Raw genomic sequence first — 21,120 nt, forward strand, 5'->3', positions numbered from 1 at the left:
GATCCCATGCTCCTACTTGGGAGTGGTGCTGGAAGGAAGTGCAGGTCAGAGGTCAGTCTCCAAAAGTTTAGCATTTCCTTTGACAGGTGGGAGCAGAAAATTGACCTGACCACATTCTTCACCAGGATTGTCAACATTGAGAGGTATATTTATGATCAAGATGAGTGAGATGGAGTGTAGTCCTCTTAAAACAAATACAATTGTGCTAATTTTTTAGTGCATAACTTGCAGCAACGTGGATTAGATTTTAAGCCAGAATGACAGACTATTATTTCCCATGGCTGAGGCTCAGCAGACCTTCACACTACCAAGTCAAAATTGAAATTTTTTAATGGACATCACCTCTATGAAAAAACAATTACAAACTTTTTTTCCCCCTTTTTTTGTGTAGCAGGGCTAAGACCCCACACTCTCTATTTTTGTAAAGTATATATGTATATCCTCATGGCCAATTTCTAAAATTTTAAAACTAGACAATGATTTTTTAAAATGGTCGAAACTGTGTCTGGCTGTGAACTTCGAACAATAAGAGCTATCTGGCAGTACCGCAGAAAGTTGCACCTTGTTATCTCCGAAGAGGTACTAACAACCACTGTGGGCTGCAGAGACCAAATTCAAAGGGAATTATACAAAGGCCATCTACATTTCACAAGCCAGGCCTGGCCAACAGGGGCCAATTTGGGTGCTAGGACAAAGGACCCTGCAACCTCCCATTTAGGCTTAATGGTTGGAACATTAACAATCTCAGGAACCCAGACAAAAGGATATACACTCTTTGTCAAAGCCAAAGTGGAGAGCTGGGAGTCATATGGCATGACCCCCCCACCCCTCCCCCCACCTAGCTGGTAGAACCTGTAATATTGCCTTGTGGAGCTGCAAAGCTCAGTTTGCCATCTTTCCATTTGCCAAGCGGCACAGAAAAGGGGCTCTGTCCAGGTTTGAATGCCTGGCCCAATCCACACTGCTTCCACTGGAACTTCTGAACCTCTGTACCATCGTCTTCAAGACTAATTCATCTCTGCGTGCCTATCTCATCGTGGAAGTCAATTCTGCTGGGAAAGTAAATGATCTCGCATCAGTTCAGCCTGCTGACCTCTGTGAAGGAATACACCATTGGATTTTGATTCTGGACTCTGGACACACATGAAACAATAATTCTTTACTCTGTGGTCTTTGCCCTGTAAACCTTTCTTTCTCTCTCCCCTTTTTATTGTAAGAGTGAAATGGAGGCCACATTGCTGTCCTCCTCATGTATTTGAGTGCATGTAAATAAACTAACCTTCTGAGTTTACCCGATCTCTCATTTGCTGTGGGTTTATTAATAGAAAATTGGGTCACTAAAACCAAAGGGTTGGTTTCAAGGTCATAGAAATCTGGATCTCTCTTCCGCGAAAAAGCTGTGGACACTGGGTTAATTGAAATATTCAAAATAGATTAATAGATTGTGTCATGCAAGGGATGTGGAACCAAGGCAGGTCAATCGAATCAAGATACAGACCTGCCATGATCCGATTCTAATTGAATTCCGCTTTTGCTCAAATGTACTCTTTTGCCGTATTACAGTAGTACCATGTGTCAGTTTTGCATTTTGATTACAGATGGATGCATGTACTGCAGTGGTGAGAATTATCGTGGGAAAATTTCCCAAACGGAGGATGGTGTCACATGTCAGCGCTGGGATTCACAAACACCTCACTTTCATGAATACAACCAAACCTTGTAAGTAAGAGAATGAGGCAGCTAATTCATTATCTGTATTTTCATTTCTTGTTCTTTGATTATTTGGTACCATCATTTGGAGTAAATCTCCTTACCTCAGTTTGAATGAAGGACATAAATATTTGTTGAATACGAAGTCCGGGCCTGCTAATTAATCAAACTTTGATTGTGTCACAATCCTGTTAGGGACCATTAACATTTAAAGAGAAATCTGAACCTCGTTTTAACCAATAGAACTATGCCACAAGATTTCACATTTTTAGATAAAAAAGAACAATTTTATTGTATATAAAAAAGATTTAACCAATATCAGATATCAGCACTGTTAACTTAACACTAAAGCTTGTAAAGACTTATGCTATAAACTCAGTTCTACTTTCTATTTCCCCCATCAAAGTTCCATTATTTTATGAAATCTCTAAGGTTCATTCACTTTTCCTGGAACCAACTCAAAAGGTATATCACTGCTCTCCAGAATTCACGTTGATTTCTTTTCAGTGTTCCAGTTATTCACCAAGGTACAAGATTTAATGGGGACCCATCCGTTATCTTTTGGCTAAGTGACCCTCCAATTTTTTTACCGACCTCACTCCTCTAGCTTTCACAGCTCCAGCATGGGCCTCCCTGCGACTCCTGTGCAGTGGCCTAAAACTTCAGAAAACACCTTGGTTTCCAATAGCTCACTGGTATGGTTTCAGGCTGCAAATAAACGATTACTTCCAGAACCCCAACTGCAACAATGTTAATTGCCTTTTTATTGAGAGGATTACTACAGATTTCTTCCTTTAGCTTCTAGATAAACAAATCATCGAGCTGTTTTCCTTTTTCCAACTTTGTCTTATTCTGAATACCAGCTCCCAATTGCTGGCTGTGCATGGATGACAGAGCTATCATTTACTCTATTTCAGGTGTAGGTCTGGCCTTATTCCTTGACTTCCAAGGAGCTACAAGCTACACAAGACCCAAGCTGACACAGTCTCTTAGCTGCTTTTCCAAATATTAACCAGTACTGCCTGCTGGCTATGCCTCAACTGAATTCACAAAGATAAATGCAAAACAAAGAATTCCCTTAAGCTCCACCCATCTCCATGGCAATGTGATACAAACAGCCTGTCCCAGGTAGAAAAGCAAATTAACTACCTTTTAATTCCAAAGCTTTCCTTAATTCTGGGAAGCCACATGAATAACATCTATTTTACTGGAATAACTGCAGACATCAAGTCTCCAGTTCTTTGGCTAAGTGCGATCTGCCGTTTCATCATTCTTATCCTCTTACTCTGACTTTATCCAGTAAACACAAGTTACCTTTTGAATTGTAATTATCTTAAATCCGTGGTTTGCCAGCCCCTGGATGTTTACCAGTTTTTTTTTCCCACTGAACTAACATTTAAAATTTGATATCTAAAACTAAAAAACATTACCTCTAAAACATATGAACTATGACATTAGGCATATATAATGTTTGGCAGTGTCAATACTTGAGAGAGAAGCGATTGAAGAGTATGGTGAAACTGTGGGTAGGTAAGGTTGATTTAACAAAAATGTGAGGGGCTTCTTGGGCCTAGCAACCTAGTTGACTGGTTCCACTTCCCAAAAGTTCATAGTGGTCAAAATTTCAACGGTCCCATTCTGAAACCAATTGCTCACTCCATTTTTCTCTCATAATCTGGTTTTCATTCTGTCTCTCCTCTCCTTTTCTTGTTTGCTCAGCCCCCTTTCTCTTCTGCCTCCTCTCTATCCCTTCTTTCTTCTCCTCTTTGTCTTTCTCTTTCCTAATACTTACCTCACTTTCCTGATAAGCTTTTCACAGAACAAGCTGTGGGTGGAAATGAATCACAATCACATTACAAAACAGAAAGCATAGTTAAGAGTAGCTACTCAGATTGGCAAAACACAGGAAGTTGTATTCCACAAGGATCGGTGCTGAAGTTACTGCTGCTCACGTAGACAATATGGACTTGGGAGTCTGAGTACAAATTCTAAATTTTTGGATAACACCAAGTTGTTTGGTATAGTTAATCCAAAGGAGCAATGCAATAAATTCCATCAAGATTTTAATAAACTTACAGAAAGGGCTTATAATTGGCAAGTGAATTTCAAGATGGGTGATTCTTTTGCAGGAAGAATGTGGAAAGACAGTATAAAATAAAGGGAGAAACTCTAAAGGAGGTGCAGGAACAAAGGAACCTCGGTGTATATGTACATAAGTCATTGAAGGTGGCAGGGCATGTTGGGAGAGCAGTTAATAAAGCATATGATATCCTAGGTTTTATTAATAGGGGCATTGAGTCCAAGAGTAAGGAGGTCATGTTGAACTTGTATAAGACACTAGTTAGGCCTCATTTAGAGTACTGCGTCCAGTTCTGGGTGCCATAATTGAAGGCATTGTGAAGGCGTTGGAGAGAGTACATAGGAGGTTCACAAGAATGATTCCAGAGATAAACAGTTGTAGATATGAGGATAGATTGGAGAGGTTGGGTCTGTTTTCCTTGGAGAAAAGAAGGCTGAGCGGACACTTGATAGAGGTATTCAAGATCCTGAGGAGCATGAACAGGGTAAATAGTGAGAAGCTGTTCTCTCTCAAGAGTACAACAAGAACTAGAGGACACAGATTCAAAATGATGGGCTAAAGGAGTAGAAGTGATGTGAGGAAAAAAATTTTTCACCAGAGGTTGGTTGGAGTCTGGAACAAACTTCCTGAAAGGGTGGTGGAGGCAGGTTTGATTGTGGTATCCAAAAGGGAATTGGATTGCTACCTGAAAAGAAAGAATGTGCAAGGTTACGGGGATAAGGCAGGGGAGTGGGATTAGGTAGATTGCTCTTTCAGTGAGCCAGTGCAGATTCGATGGATGTAATGGCCTCCTTTCGCACTGTAAAGATTCTGTGATTCTGTGATATGTGACATGGTGCATTTTGGTAAAAGAAGTAGGAGGCAATAGACTTGCTTGGAAAGTAAGAACCTAAATGGGAATAGAGGAACAAAGTTAGCTAAGTGTGCAGATATACAGATCACTTAAAGTAGTGACGCAGGTTAATAAGGCCAGACCAAAAAATCAAACCCAGCACTGGTGTTCAGCTCCAGAGGGATTGAATTGAAAAGCAGGGAAGTCATGCTAAACTTCTATAGAACCTTGGTTAGGCTACACATGGCAAACTGTAAACAATCCTGGTCTCTATATTATAGAAAAGATATAGGCCTGAATTTTTCAGTCGTCGGGCGGGCTCGGCAGAAGTGGGCAGTGGTCGCCGCGGAGCCAATCACCGCCCGCAGTTGGCTCCACACCGCCATTTTATGTGGGCGGGCGTTTAAGGCCCAACCAGCATAAGACATGAGCCGTAACGCTTATTGCTACCTGTGCGGGTGGGGGGAGGAGAGAGAATCAGGGCCAGCGCACTTTCGCGCTTCAATCTCCCTGAGGCACGGAGATTGAATCGGTATTGAAATTATTAAATAAATAGATTAAAAATTTAATTAAGCATATCCCCTCATGTGACAATGTCACATAAGATGGGACATGTTTTTATTTTTAGGAAATTTTTTGTAATTTAATTAATAAAAGCTTTAGGAAACCTCATCTTGCTGTGGATGAGGTTTCCTAAAAAAAGTGAAGGCCGCTTGGTCTTAATGCTTGCCCGCCAACATTAAGGTTGGACAGGCAGCATTAACAATTACATTAGTTACTTCCTTAATGGCCTTAATAGGCCCTTTAAATATCGGCGGGCGCGCAGCCGAATCTGGTGTGCGCCTGCGGAACGAAACATCGCGAGACAATGCGATGACGTCAGGACGCATGCCTGACGTCATCGCGTGTCATTTTACGTGTCAGTGTGTTGGGCCCGCCCCCACATGCCGACTGAAAAATCCTGCCCATAGAGACGCTGGAGGAGGTGGCAAAAAAATTCACAAGGATGATACCAGAGCAGAGAGGTCATACCCCTCAGAAAAGGATGAACTGGCTGGGATTCTTTTCTCTAGAAAGGAAATGGCTGAGGGATGACCTGATTGATGTCTTTAAGATTATTAAAGGGTTTGGCATGGATAGATGTAGAGAAAATGTTTCCACTTGTGGAGCAGACCAGAACAATTATGTCATAAATATAAAATATTAAGTAATAAATCCAATAGGAATTCAGAAGAGATCTTGTTTACCTAAAGAGTGGTAAGAATGCAAAACGCACAACCACAAGGAGTAGTTGAGGCGAATACCATAAATGCATTTAAGAGGAAGCTAGATAAAATAAAGGAGAAAGAAATAGAAGGGTATACTGATAGGGTTAGATGGAAAAGTGTTGGAGAATGTTTGCGTGCAGCATAAATGCTGGCTTAGAGCAGTTGGGCCAAATCGCCTGTTTCGGCGCTGTAAACTCGATGTAATGTTTCTTAACCAGAGCTGTTGTGCTCCACAAGATGGAAAAGGCCATAAGCAATACGAGAACTTAGAAAAACCCACCGAGAAAGTGCTTAAAAATGTGCTGGATATTCAAGGGAACAGCAGCTACTATTCATGCAGCTCAATTCGGCATCCTATGCAACATAAAAGAACCAACACTTCTTCACAGACCCAACCCTTGAGGTCCCTGGCTTGACCTCTCAAAGACTGGACAGCACTCAACCAAATCTGCTCAGGGCATGGACCACGTGGCCACATGCTCCACAAATGGAAAATGAGGGATGACCTGAAGTGCAGTTGTGACTATGAGTCCCGGAGCGTGGAACACATCACATCAATCTGTCCACTAAGATCTGTTGTGTGAGGCACCTAATTTCTCAGCACATCAGGCCATCGAATGGATAGCCAAACCAGACGTCCCATTAAATGCTTTCCCTGCCAAACAAAAGTAGAAGTGATAGGAGGAGTAGTACTGTCCCTTAAGTAGCAAAAGATTTGCTAAGGTCACCCTGGAGGGTGGGGCAATGGAGCAGTTAGGGGTGTAGGTATATGGGTGCTCCTGGAGACCATTGTGGCGGCAGAGTGGTGCAACTGGACAGCTGCAGCAGTGGGATAAGGATGGAGCAGGCTGGGGATGGGATTTGGAAGCAATGAGACAAATGTGGGAATGTATCAATAAGAATGAGAGAGGGAGCAGACTGATAGCTCTTTGCTGCAGCTGTGTCACCAAAGCCCCTCCCACAATTCAGCATGGTTCCACAGGAAATTTGAGGACGGGAAAGGATCTGGGGATGGTGGGAAGGGCTTTCTTTGATTGCTGGCTGACTTGACCAAGGCCAGCCCCATTCCCAATAACTGCATCAATCTAAATTACTCTGTTCTACATTTAGCATTTCAGTATTGCAAATTAGAGAAAAAAGTGAATTTCTGACAAGATTTTGTTACGATCTCCTTGGGGGAACTGTAAACTAAAATAACCAAATTTACTGAATGATCCCCCTAAGAAATTATCAATAAGACTCTGTTTTTTGTGGATTTACTTCAACACAGATCAGAACAAATGCAAATTACACATGAATTAAAAGAGAAATGACACTTCAAATCAAAAAACTGAATTCAATTTTAAATAGTTGATACGACAAAGATTCGTCTTACGCAACCATAGGCACCCACACCACTCCCTGCACAAATATGGCGTCATGTGCAATCTCACAGTCTTAACAGCTTGGCCTCTGGTATGTAGGATCTCTCACTTTCCCACTCAATCGATTCAGCCCTTCACCATTTGCTGTATTCCATCTGAGGTCTTTGGATGTGGTTAACGCTGACAAAGCACGTATCCATTAACCTTCCCTCACTCTGATCACGTCAGTCCTGGTGACGTAGTTTTCCAGAGTTCCTTTTCAACTGTCCATCCAACAATATCCAGTTCACAATCTGGCCCTCTGAGACAAACTCTAAGCTCTTTCACATTCCTGAGCTATTCATAAAGTTTTAGGATAACTGTGTCCTGCTGCAGCACTTATATGTGGCTGCATCTGTATGCTGATTGCCTTCTACCTCCAGCTCTCCTTTGTGTCTGCCAACCATATGGCTTTTGGTCTTAACTTCCTTCCTGTTGGTACTGCTTCTAGGTCAAGGGCTGCAAGATCACATGGCTGATATTTCTTCTTATCCAAGAAAATTACATTGATCCCATTATAATTGATGGAAACTCCTAAAAATCCTTCATAAACATTCTTAAAAACAATCGCTGATTACACAGATATTTTAAAGCAATTACAAATACTTCTTACTATACTTCTTCCAGGTCACACGTCCCCCTTGGGAAAAAAGAAGGCTTTACCATAGAAAAGTTTTCTTTACAACTATGTTCGAAATACAGCAAGTTCATAAAATCATATGCACTTTAACAACTAGTGCATTACACGTTATGCAGATAGCAACAATGATACATCATATTTTACAAAGCAAAGTTAATTACAAACATACAGTGCTATTTTATAATCTTATAAAACCTAATATGTTTACCTGGCTTTAAGATATTGTCACTGTTCCTTGTTCTTTAAACACTCGACAGGGCCCTTGCAATCACCATGTTTCCGCCTGCAGCTTGCAACATTTTTAATGTAAATAGCTGGAGCATCAAACACCACTGAAGCAGTACTTGGCTCTTGATTTAAAACTTTTCTAGAAACACCAGGGTTGTGATTTGAATAGACTAGTACCTTTGTTTTGCACTGTTCATGTTGCTATTTTTTAAAAACCATCTGTATTGGACTTTATACAGTCAGGACCCTGGATTAGAATTTTATGAAGGTACAGATGTCAAGAACAACATTGCTGATTGCTGGCAAACCGTCTGGCTTCTGGTTATGGGCAGTTGGGTATTGGAATCCAAGGAAAAAATCACCTTTCATATCACTTCTTACCCTTTAGATACAGCAATTTCCTTTGATCTCCCTTAAAACCAGAAACTAACTTGTCATCAGGGTTCTTTTTAAAACTGACTCTGAACTACTCTCTTCAGATTTGAACTCCTGATCTCCATTTTCTTCTGTGTCTGTGTGTTTTTTAATGTCCAAGTGTTTGAAAAACATTTTAACCAGCGAAACACCTGAATCATCCTTCATAACAATTGAATTAAACTCATCAGCTTTAAATTCAGGATTATTTTTAACTTTTAAGTTCTTTACCATGATTTAATCCTTTAGTTTTCTTTTCCAGCAGATGGCAAGTTTAACACTCCCTCCATTTGTTCAAACGGTTCATTCTTCTGTCAAGTAAAACCCCCTTTAGCTGCTTTAAGAACGTTGTTCAAGTTATGTCGATGTTCAGCCAAGAAAGTTTGATACTCCTTTTTATTTAGTTTACAAATAATCTTAATTTCATTTTGCTTTTCACCCTTCCATTGTGTTCGAACTAATTTCTTTCTGCCAAGAGCGATTGTCTCTGTTTTGAAGTTTGAACTTTTATTCAAGAACACGGAACCTTCTTCGCAGCTCTACAGTTTCAACATTGGACTCAGCTTTTCCATTTTATTTCAAAGCATGTTTTCCTTTTTCATTATTAGCTTTGAGCACTTTTGCTATAGCTGCTTTGCCTCATCTTGTTCATACTTTTTCTACATTTTTAATTCAGATGGCTTTACATTGTCTCCATTGCCATAAACCTTTCCTTTTCAGCCTGATGCCCCGGTGTCATTTATTAAATTAGCAGGCTGAGTTCCTCACTCCGTGGATGCACTTCATTTGAAACATTAATTTTATAATCAGACTTATAAAAAATTGTTGGGTCTTTTATGTCACCCCAGCTTTTACTGTGGAATTTCAGTTTCAACAGCCTCAATGGGCTTTCCCAAAACCATTAGATACCTTATCCTCAGCCAAGTCATTTCCTAACAAGAAATCGATCTTCATTGGATCAAACAGGACTGACACCACAGCAACAGAACTAACAACTAAGCAACATTTCAAATTAACCTTATACAAAAGAATGGGTAAACAATTTCCATCAATAGCCTGAATCAATACCTTTTTATTCAGTGAACATTTTGGACAGAGCTTCATAAAACCTGCCAACATCAGTGACTGTGCTGACCCTGTATCTCTAAGGATTTGCTTGCCTGACCAGATGAACAAGGAGACACTTTACCCTCAAGAAAAGAATCTCCAACTTTCTATCACCTGATGCATTCTCTCAGTGAATGTGAAGGAGAGGAGAGACTGCCTGCTTTTTGTGAATTTTACCGGTCAAGACATTGGGCAGAATTTTCACCCTGGTGGGCAGGCGCATGCCTGACCTGCTCGAGCATGAAATGAAGCACGATGATATCAGGCGAGCGTCCCGACATCAACGCGCAGTCGTGCAATAGTTCAGTTGGCGGGCACGCATGGGAATCGGCAGCGTGCCCGCCGACAATTAGAAGGCCTATTAAGGCCACTAAAGTATTAATTAACTTAAATTTTTCGCTGTCCATCCAACCTTACAGTTGGCGGACAGGTGAAAAGGCCAAGCTGCCTTTGCACCTTCTAGGAAACTTCATCCATGGGCAGGATGAGGTTTCCAACAACAAATAAAAAAAAAAATTTTGCATCTCGTTCATAACATGTCCCTGTTCATGTGACAGAGTCACATGAGGGGACATGATTTTTAACATTTAAAAATTCTTTATTTTTGTTTTTTAGAACTCTTTATCTCCCTGAGGCAGCTCTGAACCTCAGAGAGCTTTTCCAGCACACACCCATGCGCATGCGCGAAGTTCCCTGCTTGCCCTCCTCTCCCCCCCAGCACAGGCAGCGCTAAGCGCTGCAGTACACGTTTCACGCTGGGCAGGCCTTAATTTGCCTGCCCGTGTGAAATCGTGGTCCGGCCCCGAATGCGGGTAGCGGCTGGCTTCCCGACCATCCTGGCCCGCCCCCGCCAAGCCCGCCCGACAAGGAAATAGTTCTGCCCATTATCACTTGCGGGAACACCCCTTAACTGGACAAACGTGACAAGCTTGGTTTTTAACTTGTAACATTCAGCCTTCATGTGACCTTTCTTTTAACAAAAGTAGCATGTCGGTCCCTTTGAACTAAACCTGTTCTCCGAACTTTCACTCCTATGAACACTAAAAGGGCCTGCATCTTTACATTCTCCCCCTTTCTCAGCAGGATCTGACTTCTTCTCATCATCAACCTTCCTCATATTTCACTGTCTCTGGAAGGTTCCAAAATGGGGTGAGGTTCTCAAAGTTACTAATCATCTTATGAGCTAAACTTATAATCATCTGCCATTATTGAGGCTTCCCTTATTTTGCAAAATTTGTGGTGTTCCAGGTGAGACCTTAACCCCAAAGGGGCACCATTTTAGATTTCCTCCAGCAACATTACCTCCCTTAGGTTTTTGAATTTCTGTTCTGCCTTCATTGACCTACACCGCCTATCAAATGCTACTTCCTTTTCCCTGGCAAATTCTACAAAGGTCTGACCATTTTCTTTCTCAAATTTCTAAATCTCTACCTGTAGGTCTCTGGTACCAACCCGTAAGTGTTGACTACAGCAGTCTTTACTTCCTCATAACCACACGAGTCTTCTGCTGAAAGAGATAAGTACACCTCCAAAGCTTTCTCTACCAAAATACTTTGTAGGAGCATAGCCCACTGTTCAACACAAAGTGCATCTCTACTCCTTCACTAACTTTAGGTGCTAAACTAAAATTCTTTGCCAAGTCAAAATTAAGAGGAGCTCTCTCTCTTAGTCAGCCTCACTTTTCCTCGTCAACTCAAGTTCACACAATGAGAACTCAAGCTCCATTTCGGGTTTTTTCATCTCCCTCTCTCTTTCCCTATCTCTTTCCTCTATTGCTAATTTCTCTCTTTTTAAGTCAATCTTTCTTAGTTTTGTTCCTTTTTCAATTCTGGCAAGTTGTCGCAACCGCTAACGGAACTGATCCTCTCTTCCCCGAGCCCCAGGTGGCTAGCAGATTCTTTAAGGTTTCCATCTATCTTAGCTCCTGATCTTACACTAATCCCCACGTGCTCTGCTACAGCCTATAAAACATCTTTTCACAACTGTTTCAAGTCTCTGAGAGTCAGATCATCTCTCTCAACAAAGGCTTGAGCCTCAAAGATACCATTCTGATATAGCAAAAGAGAACATGAAATCTTATTGAATTAAAAGCTAGAAAGTTCCAGTAAACCTTTGTTACAGTCTCTGGGTCAGATCCTGGACTCAATCCCCCAATTTTGTTATGATCCCTGTGGGGGAACTGTAAACCAAAATAACTACATTACTTATTTGACCATCAAATGAAGAAATCACCAACAAGATTCCACTTTTTGTAGCTTTTACTTTAACACAGATTAAAACCAATGCCAGTTACACATGAATTAACAGACAAATAATACTTCAAATAGAAAGGTGAATTTCACTTCAAAAAGCCAATACAGCAGATATGTTTTATGTAACTAGAAGCACCCACATCACTCCCCACACAAATGTTGCACCATGTGTGATCTCACAGTCTTCCCAACTCATTGATTCAGCCCTCGAGCTGTGTTCACTGACAACTGTATTCCATCCCCGGATGCAATGAACAACAACAAGGAACACATCTATGAACCCTCTCTCACTTGGATCACATAAATCTGATGACGAGGCTTTACAGAGTTCCTTTTCAATCAACCAACTAACAATACCCGGTTCACGATCTGGTTCTCTGATACAAACTCTCAGTTCTTTTGCATGTCTGAGCAATTCACACCACTTTTATAAATCAGTCCTTTTAAGCTCGGTCATACATCACTTCCTTAATAGCTTTTTGAATTCTATTTTTATTCTTACTGCCAAACAGAAAACTGACCCTTTTGTATAGATCTTGGCTTGCTCCTAAATCCACCAGGAGTTTGGTAACTGTCTCCTGCTGCAGCTATTCTTTGTGTCTGCATCTGTGTGCTGATCACCTTCTACCTCCAGCTTTCCTCTGTGTTTTCCAGCCACACAGCTTCAGGTCTTAACATCCTCCCTGTTGGTAATACTTCCAGGTCAAGGGCCACCATGTCACATGGACCATATTCCCTATTGTACAAGAAAATTACAATTGATCCCTTTACAATTGATGCAAACTCTTAAAAGTCCTTTTCAAACACTCTTAAAGCAATTGCAGAATCCACAGATATTTTAAAGAAATTACAAATTTTCCTTACCGCCCTGTTTCTGGGTCAAGGTTCTTTGCAATATCCACTCTTGGAAAAAAGGAATGCTTATTCAATTAGTTTTTAATGGTCAGAAATACTATTGTGTGAGGTCTTTACTCGAAAGCATGGCTACAATTGCAAATTAGTCCATCCTGTCTATAAATGCAGATGCTGGGCATTGCCTTACACTACTTGTGTCAATACTGTTTCATTACCTGGTAACGTTTTAAAATCCTCATCCTTGCATTCAAATCCTTCCATGTTCTAACCTCCCCCTTTCCCTGTTGCATCATCCAGCCTTACAACTCTTCAAGATCTGTGTGCTCATCCAATTCTGGCCTCTTGCATAATCCTGACTCCATCTTTCATTGGCAGCCATGCCTTTGGGCTTTAATCTCTGGAATTCCCACCCTAAATTTCTTCGCCTCTTTACCTCTCTGTCTTCCTTTATGATACCCCATTAATCCTACCATTTAGACCAAGCTTTTGGTCACATGCCCTGATAGTGTATCTTTTTGTGGCTCAGTGTCAATTCTTATCTGAAAACACTTCTGTGAAGCAGAAGTAGGACATTTTACTATGTTAAGGGCCCTGTATAAATACAAATTGTGGTTGTTGTCCCAGAGCTATACTTAAAAATGGACATGTTTCTGTAAACAGCATTTTCCCAATCACACTCTGCAAGCCTCACGGACACATCAATACTCAATAGCAAAATTTTTTGGCCAGAAGTAAAACTAATGACCTTCAGTTTTCCAGATAAATATCTCGAGGAGAACTACTGTCGGAATCCAGATGGAGAACCCAGGCCATGGTGTTTCACAACTGACTCCAAAAATCGATGGGCATTCTGCAATGTTCCACGTTGTCGTAAGTTTTCAGTTTCTCCACATGTGTCCTTTAGGGTTTGGGTTGGCACACTTCCATTTCACTTTTAGGACTTGGTTATTTGATCCGAGCCAGTCTAATGAGTGAAAGTCTTCTTCTATTGGCTTCAAGTGTTTTACATTCACTGCAATACTAAAGGAAGTGCTGCACTGTAGGAGGTGCAGTTTGTTAGATGAGATGTTAAAACCTGGCCCTCTCAGTGAACATAAAGGATTCTATGGCAGTATTTTGAAAAATGCAGTACAGTTCCAGGCAGGCAATCTGTACCAAAAAAGACCATGCCCAGCACATAGTTAAAAACTCGAGTTTTCTCGATATATTTCCTCTCCTCTGCTCCCAGACTCACTCCAGTAAATATCAGAGCTATTGACTCCTCTGTCCATCCTCAGACACTACCTGATTTATTAACTGTTTCCGGCAAATCTGTTTTTGTCTGAGATTTCCAGCATCTGCAATTTTTTGTTGCTTTTTGTTACTACTAATATGATACTCTAAAAGAAATGATAATGAAGTGGCTAATACCTTTGTAAGAGACATTTTCTTCGCAGTGTGTTGCACTAGAAACCAAGTCAGCAAAATGTTGAAGATTTCTGAATTCTATCAATGTGAATTCCTCAATGAAGTTGTATCCTGTTTGATGTCATCACTGTTGCTGGGTGCTTGGAGGTTTCCTTGACTTGTGCCAGGTTCAAATAAATATTGGGAAAAGCCAGATCTAAGTCAATGGCGAGTACTGTTGTTTTGCTGCTGAGCACAAAATCTAGGCAATTATTATTTAAAGGAATTTTTTGTAGATTTTCCACATTTTGCTTTTCCAAGCTGTGTTAGTTACCATTATTGCTCTATACTTTATCCTTCATTACACAGTTAGGAAAAATCAGATATGAGAAAGATAGAAATAAGGATAGAAAATGAAAGATAGAGCTTTTGTATGGCTCCATGCCTTGTCCTACAATTGTCCCAAAGCACTGTACAGGTAATGAACTACTTTTGTAGTTTAAATACTTATTATATAGACAAATACAGCAGGTAATTTGCAAACAGAAAGTCCACATAAACCACAAATAATAAGTTAATATGTTTCAGTAGTGTCAATTGAAGGATGAATGTTCACCAGAACAGAACTGGAAAAAAGGGCATGTGGGACAATGCAACACTCCTTCAGTACTGCACTTTGTTCAGCCTGGAATAGAAGTTCAAGTCTCTAGATTGGGTCTTCATTCAACCTTCTAACTCAGAGGTGGGAAGGCTACCACTGAGCCAACCACACAAATACAACCCAGTCAGTCTAATGACAATGGTGGGGAAACTTTTAGAAGCAATGGTCTGAAATAAAATTAATTGTCATTTGGAAAAATCTGGGTTTACAGATGCAAGTCAGCATGCATTTGGCTAAAGACAAATCATGTTTGACTAACTTGACTGAGTTTTTTGATGAAGTACCAGACAGGGTTGATGTTGTTTCCAAATGGCATCTGATAAAGTATCACATAATAGACTTGTTAGTAAAATTGAAGCCTGTGAGGTTAAAGAAAGCGTGGCAGAGTGGATATGAAATTGTCTTTCAGACTAGAGGGAAGTATACAGTGATGTTTCCCAGAGATCAGTGTTAGGACCCTGCTCTTTTGACCTCAATTTGGCTATACAGGACATTATTTGAAAATTTTAAGATGACACAAAACTCTAAAACATTGAGGAGGATAGTAACAGACTTCAAGAGGACATAAACAGATTGGTGAAATGAGCAAACATATGACAGGTTTAAATTTAATGCAGAGAAGTATGAAGTGTGACATATTCATAGGAAGAATATAAACGGAACGGCACAATTGTAATGTGGATGTACATACAAAAGTCTTTGAAAGTGGTAGGACAAGTTCAGATGGCTTTTGCAAAAGCATATAGAATCATAGGCTGGAATTTTACCCAAAGGAAGCAAATTCCACAGCTGGAACCGAAAACAGATGGCGTGTCTGTCCGGATGGATGTCGAGATGGCAGGGCCAATTTTACTGGCAGTGGCTGATTAAGAATCCACCATCTGGGCCACTGCCCAATTAAAGACAGGAATCTACCTCTCAGAGCTGCGGCCCAGTCAGAGGACAACTGAGAGAGTCGATGTTGAGGCACCCTCAAAGGGTGGGTAAGAGATGTTTCAGTGTACTGAGGCTAGGCAGGCAGGCACGTCCTGATGATCAGAGGGGTGAACTTTCCAGTGGCGTTGTTGGAGCCACAGGGCTGGCCATTGCTGCCGGGCGGGTCCTCCATGGGCCATGGAGCAGCCAGAAAGGAAGGCTTCCTGTTGCGAAGCTGCCGCTAGGCCGCCATGAAGCATCTAGCAGTCTCCCCACAAACCTCAATGGGGCTCGGACCAATATCCTTGCTGGGAGGTTTGCTAGTACTGTTGGGGTAGGTTTAAACTAGTTTGGCTGGAGGGTGGGAACCTGAGGGTAGACTCAGATGGGGCAAAATCAGAAATGGTAATGGAAAGCAGAAAATCAGTGAGTGAGTCTGGAAGATAGGAACCAAAAGATAGAAAATAAAAGAGAGAGTTTGGAGTATATACTTGTTATGACTAAGCAATTGGTAAAGCTGAGTCATTTAAAAAAAACCCCACGGGGAAACTTTAAACAACTGTAACCTATAATTTTAAGTGTTATATTTGCGATGCAACTCTAAATTCAGGAATCATACCACCAGTTCTTGAGAGGTTTTATATTAAGCTAAATGAAACATTTTATTAATTTACACAAGTTAAATATATATACACATGGCTACAAATTACTACTATCATAACTTTTAACAAATTCTCAAACTAATCTCCATTAAGGCAACAGCAACCCATAGACTTAACCAGACACCAGGCAAAGCATTTTCACCGTATGAATTCAAAATGAGGTCCGTTTCACTTTGGTTCCTGTGGAGACAGATGGAGGCTTACAGCTGCTTTTGATCTCACATTGCCTCTGCTCTGCACACACAAAACTGTTGGAGTTATACCTATCACTGCTTTTTGAATGTAAATTCGCATTGTATCACCAGCCTCTTTGAATTCCACCTTTTAACAATAAAACTCCTTTCATAGTACCAATTTTATTAGTAATATAAACATATTGCTTGGTATCTGCTAGCTAGGCAGTAGTTTTCACCCCACTTCTTGAATGCTCTTTTCAAAAAAATGCAAATACACGCTATCTCTTACATATCAAAACTAGTACACGTCAAAGCACCCAGACTAGCTGGTTTTAATCCAATTTAAGACACACCCACAGACTAAACCTCTATTTAAAAAATATATATTTTCCAATAATAATATACATATTAATAGCTTCATGACAATACTTCAATGCAAGAAGTATAGCAAATGAAGCAGATGAGCTGAGGGCACAGATAAAAACATGCCAGCATGATATCATAGCTAATACAAAAACATGACTTAAAACAGGACATGAATGGCAGCTCAATATTCCTGATTACAAGGTTTTCAGATGAGATAGACGGAGGATAAAAAGGGAGGGCGTGTTGGCAATTTTGGTTAGAAAAGCAATTACAGCTGTGAGGAGGGATGATATGTTAGAAGAATCATCAATTGAGGCCATATGGATTGAGTTCATGAACAAAAATGAGGCAGTCACGCTACTGGGAGTGTACAAAGACCCCCCCCAAACAGTCAGAGAGAAATAAAAGAGCAAATAGGTAGGCAAATCTCTGAGAAGTGCAAAACAGTAGGGCAATAGTAGGGGATTTTAACTACCTCAATGTTAACTGGGATAGTTTCAGTGTAAAAGGAATGGAGCGAACAGAATTCTTAAGGTGCATTCTGGAGAACTTTTTTGGCAAGTATGTAGTAAGTCCATCAAAAGAGGATACGCTTCTGGACATAGTTTTAGAAAATGAAGCTGAGCAGGTAGGAGGAGTGACAGTGGGAGAGCATTTTGGTGGTGGTGATGATAATTCAGTTAGTTTTAACATAATTATGGAGAAGGACAAAGATAAAATGGGAGTTAAAGTTCTAAATTGGGGCAAAGCTAATTTTGCTAAACTGAGGAATGATTTAGCGAAAGTTGCCTGGAAACAGCTACTTGAAGGTGTCAGGGTAGTGGGAGGCATTCAAGGGGTTCAGAGTAAACATGTTCCCAAAAAGGAAAAGGGTAAGATGGCCAAACCTGGAGCCTCCAAGATGTCAAGGAGATTATAGGGTAAGATAAGGCAGAAAAGGAAAGCTGATGCCAGACACCAAAAACTCAATACTACAGAAAGCTGAGAGAAGTATAGAAAGTGGAGGGGTGAGATCAAAAAGGAAATTAAGAAAGCAAAGAGAGGACTTGAAAGAATATTGGCAAGCATAATCAAGGAGAACCCAAAGATGTTTAATCAATACACTAAGAGTAAGAGGATAACTAAGGAAAGAGTAGGGCCTATAAAAGACCAGAAAGGTAAGCGATGTATAGAAGCAGAGGATGTGGGTATGCTTCTTACTTTGCATCTGTCTTCACAAAGAGAGGGACAATGTAGACATTGTAGTTAAGGAGGAGGAGTATGAAGTATTGGATATGATGAACATCGGGAGAGAGGAAGTATTCAAGGGATTAGTATTCTTGAAGGTGGATAAATCACCAGGGCCAGATGAAATGTACAGCTGCCTCAGGGAGCTGCAGACCTGAAAATGATCAAATAAAGGTTAAAAAAGCTGCATAAAAATGTTCCTGCATCACAATCAATCACCTGAAAATATAGCTGATAAAAGTGCTGTCCACAGGTATTTATTTTTATTTTATTTCATAACGGAAATTTCATCCCGCCCTTGGATGAGGTTTGACGAAAAATGCAAAGGCCGCCTTTCCGCCAACCATAAAGTTGGACGGGCCACGAAAAATCAGAGACAATTGCGCCGTTAATGGGCTTAATTGCCCTCTTAATTGCTTCTGACTTTTGCGCGAAGCCCGCCAAGTGAAATATTGCGCGAGTGCGCGATGACGTTGGGACATTTATTCGACGTCTTCTCATGCGATTTTACACCCGATCAGGTTGGATGTGTGCTTGCCCGCAGGACATAAAATTCCGCTCTTTACGTTGCTTCTCACCAATTAGGAGCCTCTCCTAAATGTTGTATTTCCTCTCTTATCCTAGAATTATCCTGCTTCATCTCTGTCAAATTTATCTACGAGGTGGATGTTCTTTCTATCATTGAATTAAGGCTCAGGCACAAAGGTGGTGTAGGGTGCCTGAATTGTGTAAGAGCTTTAAGGGCTTCATTCTACAGAGAGTTCTGCCCTTAATCCCATAATGTTGTAACCCTTATCATTTTGCTCAATAACATTCAAACAACTGATCATGGATGGACTTAAAAGATTCTTCAGCTCTCTCTTTACCTGTATCCATCTTATGGGTAATTCTTGCTAAGTATCATTATTTGCCTAGTCCCTCAACTGTCCCTTTGAGATTTATTTTTAACAGCGTATTTAATTTATCCTAAATATTGTAAAGTCAGTTTTCTTATGGAATATGTTGTCTCTTGTCTCACACTACTGGCAATATTAACCATTTCCTGTTGTGCTGTTGTCAAGTAGCTGAGCATGTCTGAGACTCATTCTTCAGGTGTATTTCATATGCATTTTGCATGTTAGTTACTTCACATGTAACACATCACATTTGCACACTTACACCTATGTCCTAGGCTCATGCCACACATGCCATCTGATATAAGCCATTTCTGGACTTTGAGGTGATCTTATCACAAGATCAAGGTGTCTGGAGATCTCTGTGGGCCTGCTGTGGCCCTGATGCTTCGGGTTGTGGCATAGTGGTATTGTCGCTGGACTAGTAATTCAGAAACCCAGGGTAATTCTCTGGGGATCCGGGTTTGAATCCTGCATTGGCAGATGATGGAATTTGAATTAAAAAAAAATCAGGAATTAAAAGTCTAATGATGACCATGAAACCATTGCTGATTGCTGTAAAAACCCATCTGGTTTGCTAATGTCCTTTAGGGAAGGAAATCTGTCTTCCTTGTAATGTCTGGCCTACTCCAGATCCACACCAATGTGGTTGACTCTTAAATGCCCTCTGAAATGGCCTAGCAAGCCACTCAGTTGTATCAAACCGCCACAAAGTCACAAAACAGGAAAACACCCGGCATCAACCTTGGCACTGGAAATGACAACAACCCTGCAAAGTCCTCCTTACTAACACCTGGGGCTGGTGCCAAAATTGGGAGAGCTGTCTCATAGACTAGTCAAACAACAGCATGACATAGTCCTCATGAAATCATATCTTACAGATAATGTACCAGATACCACCATCACCATCTCTGGGTATATCCTGTCCCACCGGCAGGACAGACCCAGCAGAAGTGGCACAAAGTGGTATACAGTCAGGAGGGAGTTGCCCTGGGAGTCCTCAACATCGGCTCTGGTCCCCATGAAGTCTCATGGCACCAGATAAAACATGGGCAAGGAAATCTCCTGCTGATTACCATGTACCGCCCTCCCTCAGTTGATGAGGGTGAGAAGGGTGCAGAATGTACTCTGGGTGGCAGACTTTAATGTCCATCACCAAGTAGTGGTGCTACCAAGAGTGGCTTGGTAGCACCACTACTGACTGAGCTGGCCGAGTCCTAAATGACATAGCTGCTAGACTGGACCTGCGGCAGGTGTGAGGGAACCAACAAGAGGGACAATCATACTCGACCTCATCCTCACCTACCTGCCTGCCGCAGCTGCATCTGTCCATGACAGTATTGGTAAGAGTGACCACTGCACAGTTGTTGTGGAAACGAAGTCCTGTCTTCACATTGAGGATTCCCTCCATCGTGTTGTGTGACACTACCACCGTGCTAAATGGGATAGATTTCGAACAGATCTAGCAACTCAAGACTGGGCATCTATGAGGTGCTGTGGGCTATCAGCAGCAGCAGAATTGTACTCGAACACAGTCTGTAACCTCATGGCCCGACATATCCCCCTTTCTACCATTTCCATCAATCTAGGGGATCAACCATGGTTCAATGAAGAGTACAGGAGGGCATGGCAGGAGCAGCACCAGGCATACCTAAAAATGAGGTGAAGCTATAACATAGAACTACTTGCATGCCAAACAGCATAAGCAGTAAATGATAGACAGAGCTAAGCGATCCCACAACCAATGGATCAGATCTAAGTTCTGCAGTCCTGCCACATCCAGTCGTGAACGGTGGTGGACAATTAAACAACTCAATGGAGGAGGAGGCTCCACAAATATCCCCACCCTCAACGATGGAGGAGCCCACCTCCATAACAACATAAGACGTAGGAGCAGAAGTAGGCCATTCGGCCCACTTAGTCTGCTCCGCCGTTCAATGAGATCATGGCTGATCTGATAATCCTCAACTCCACTTTCCTGCCTTTTCCCCATAACCCTTGATTCACTTACTGATTAAAGATCTCTCTATCTCAGCCTTCAATCT

At 41.2% G+C, this 21,120-nt stretch overlaps 1 protein-coding gene across 3 annotated transcripts in view; it reads left to right on the top strand.

Moving 5' to 3' along the window:
* Positions 1–21,120, top strand: part of LOC144689556 (plasminogen-like) — a 183,648-nt gene that overhangs the window by 44,986 nt on the left and 117,542 nt on the right. For all 3 annotated transcript variants that reach the window (XM_078556731.1, XM_078556733.1, XM_078556732.1), the window contains exons 6-7: positions 1,599–1,719; positions 13,541–13,659. In XM_078556731.1, coding sequence (XP_078412857.1) covers positions 1,599–1,719; positions 13,541–13,659 — 240 coding nt within the window. The remainder of the gene's footprint in view (positions 1–1,598; positions 1,720–13,540; positions 13,660–21,120) is intronic.

The sequence above is a fragment of the Cetorhinus maximus genome, chromosome 14, assembly GCF_964194155.1.
Source record: "Cetorhinus maximus chromosome 14, sCetMax3.hap1.1, whole genome shotgun sequence".
Classification (NCBI taxonomy): domain Eukaryota; kingdom Metazoa; phylum Chordata; class Chondrichthyes; order Lamniformes; family Cetorhinidae; genus Cetorhinus; species Cetorhinus maximus.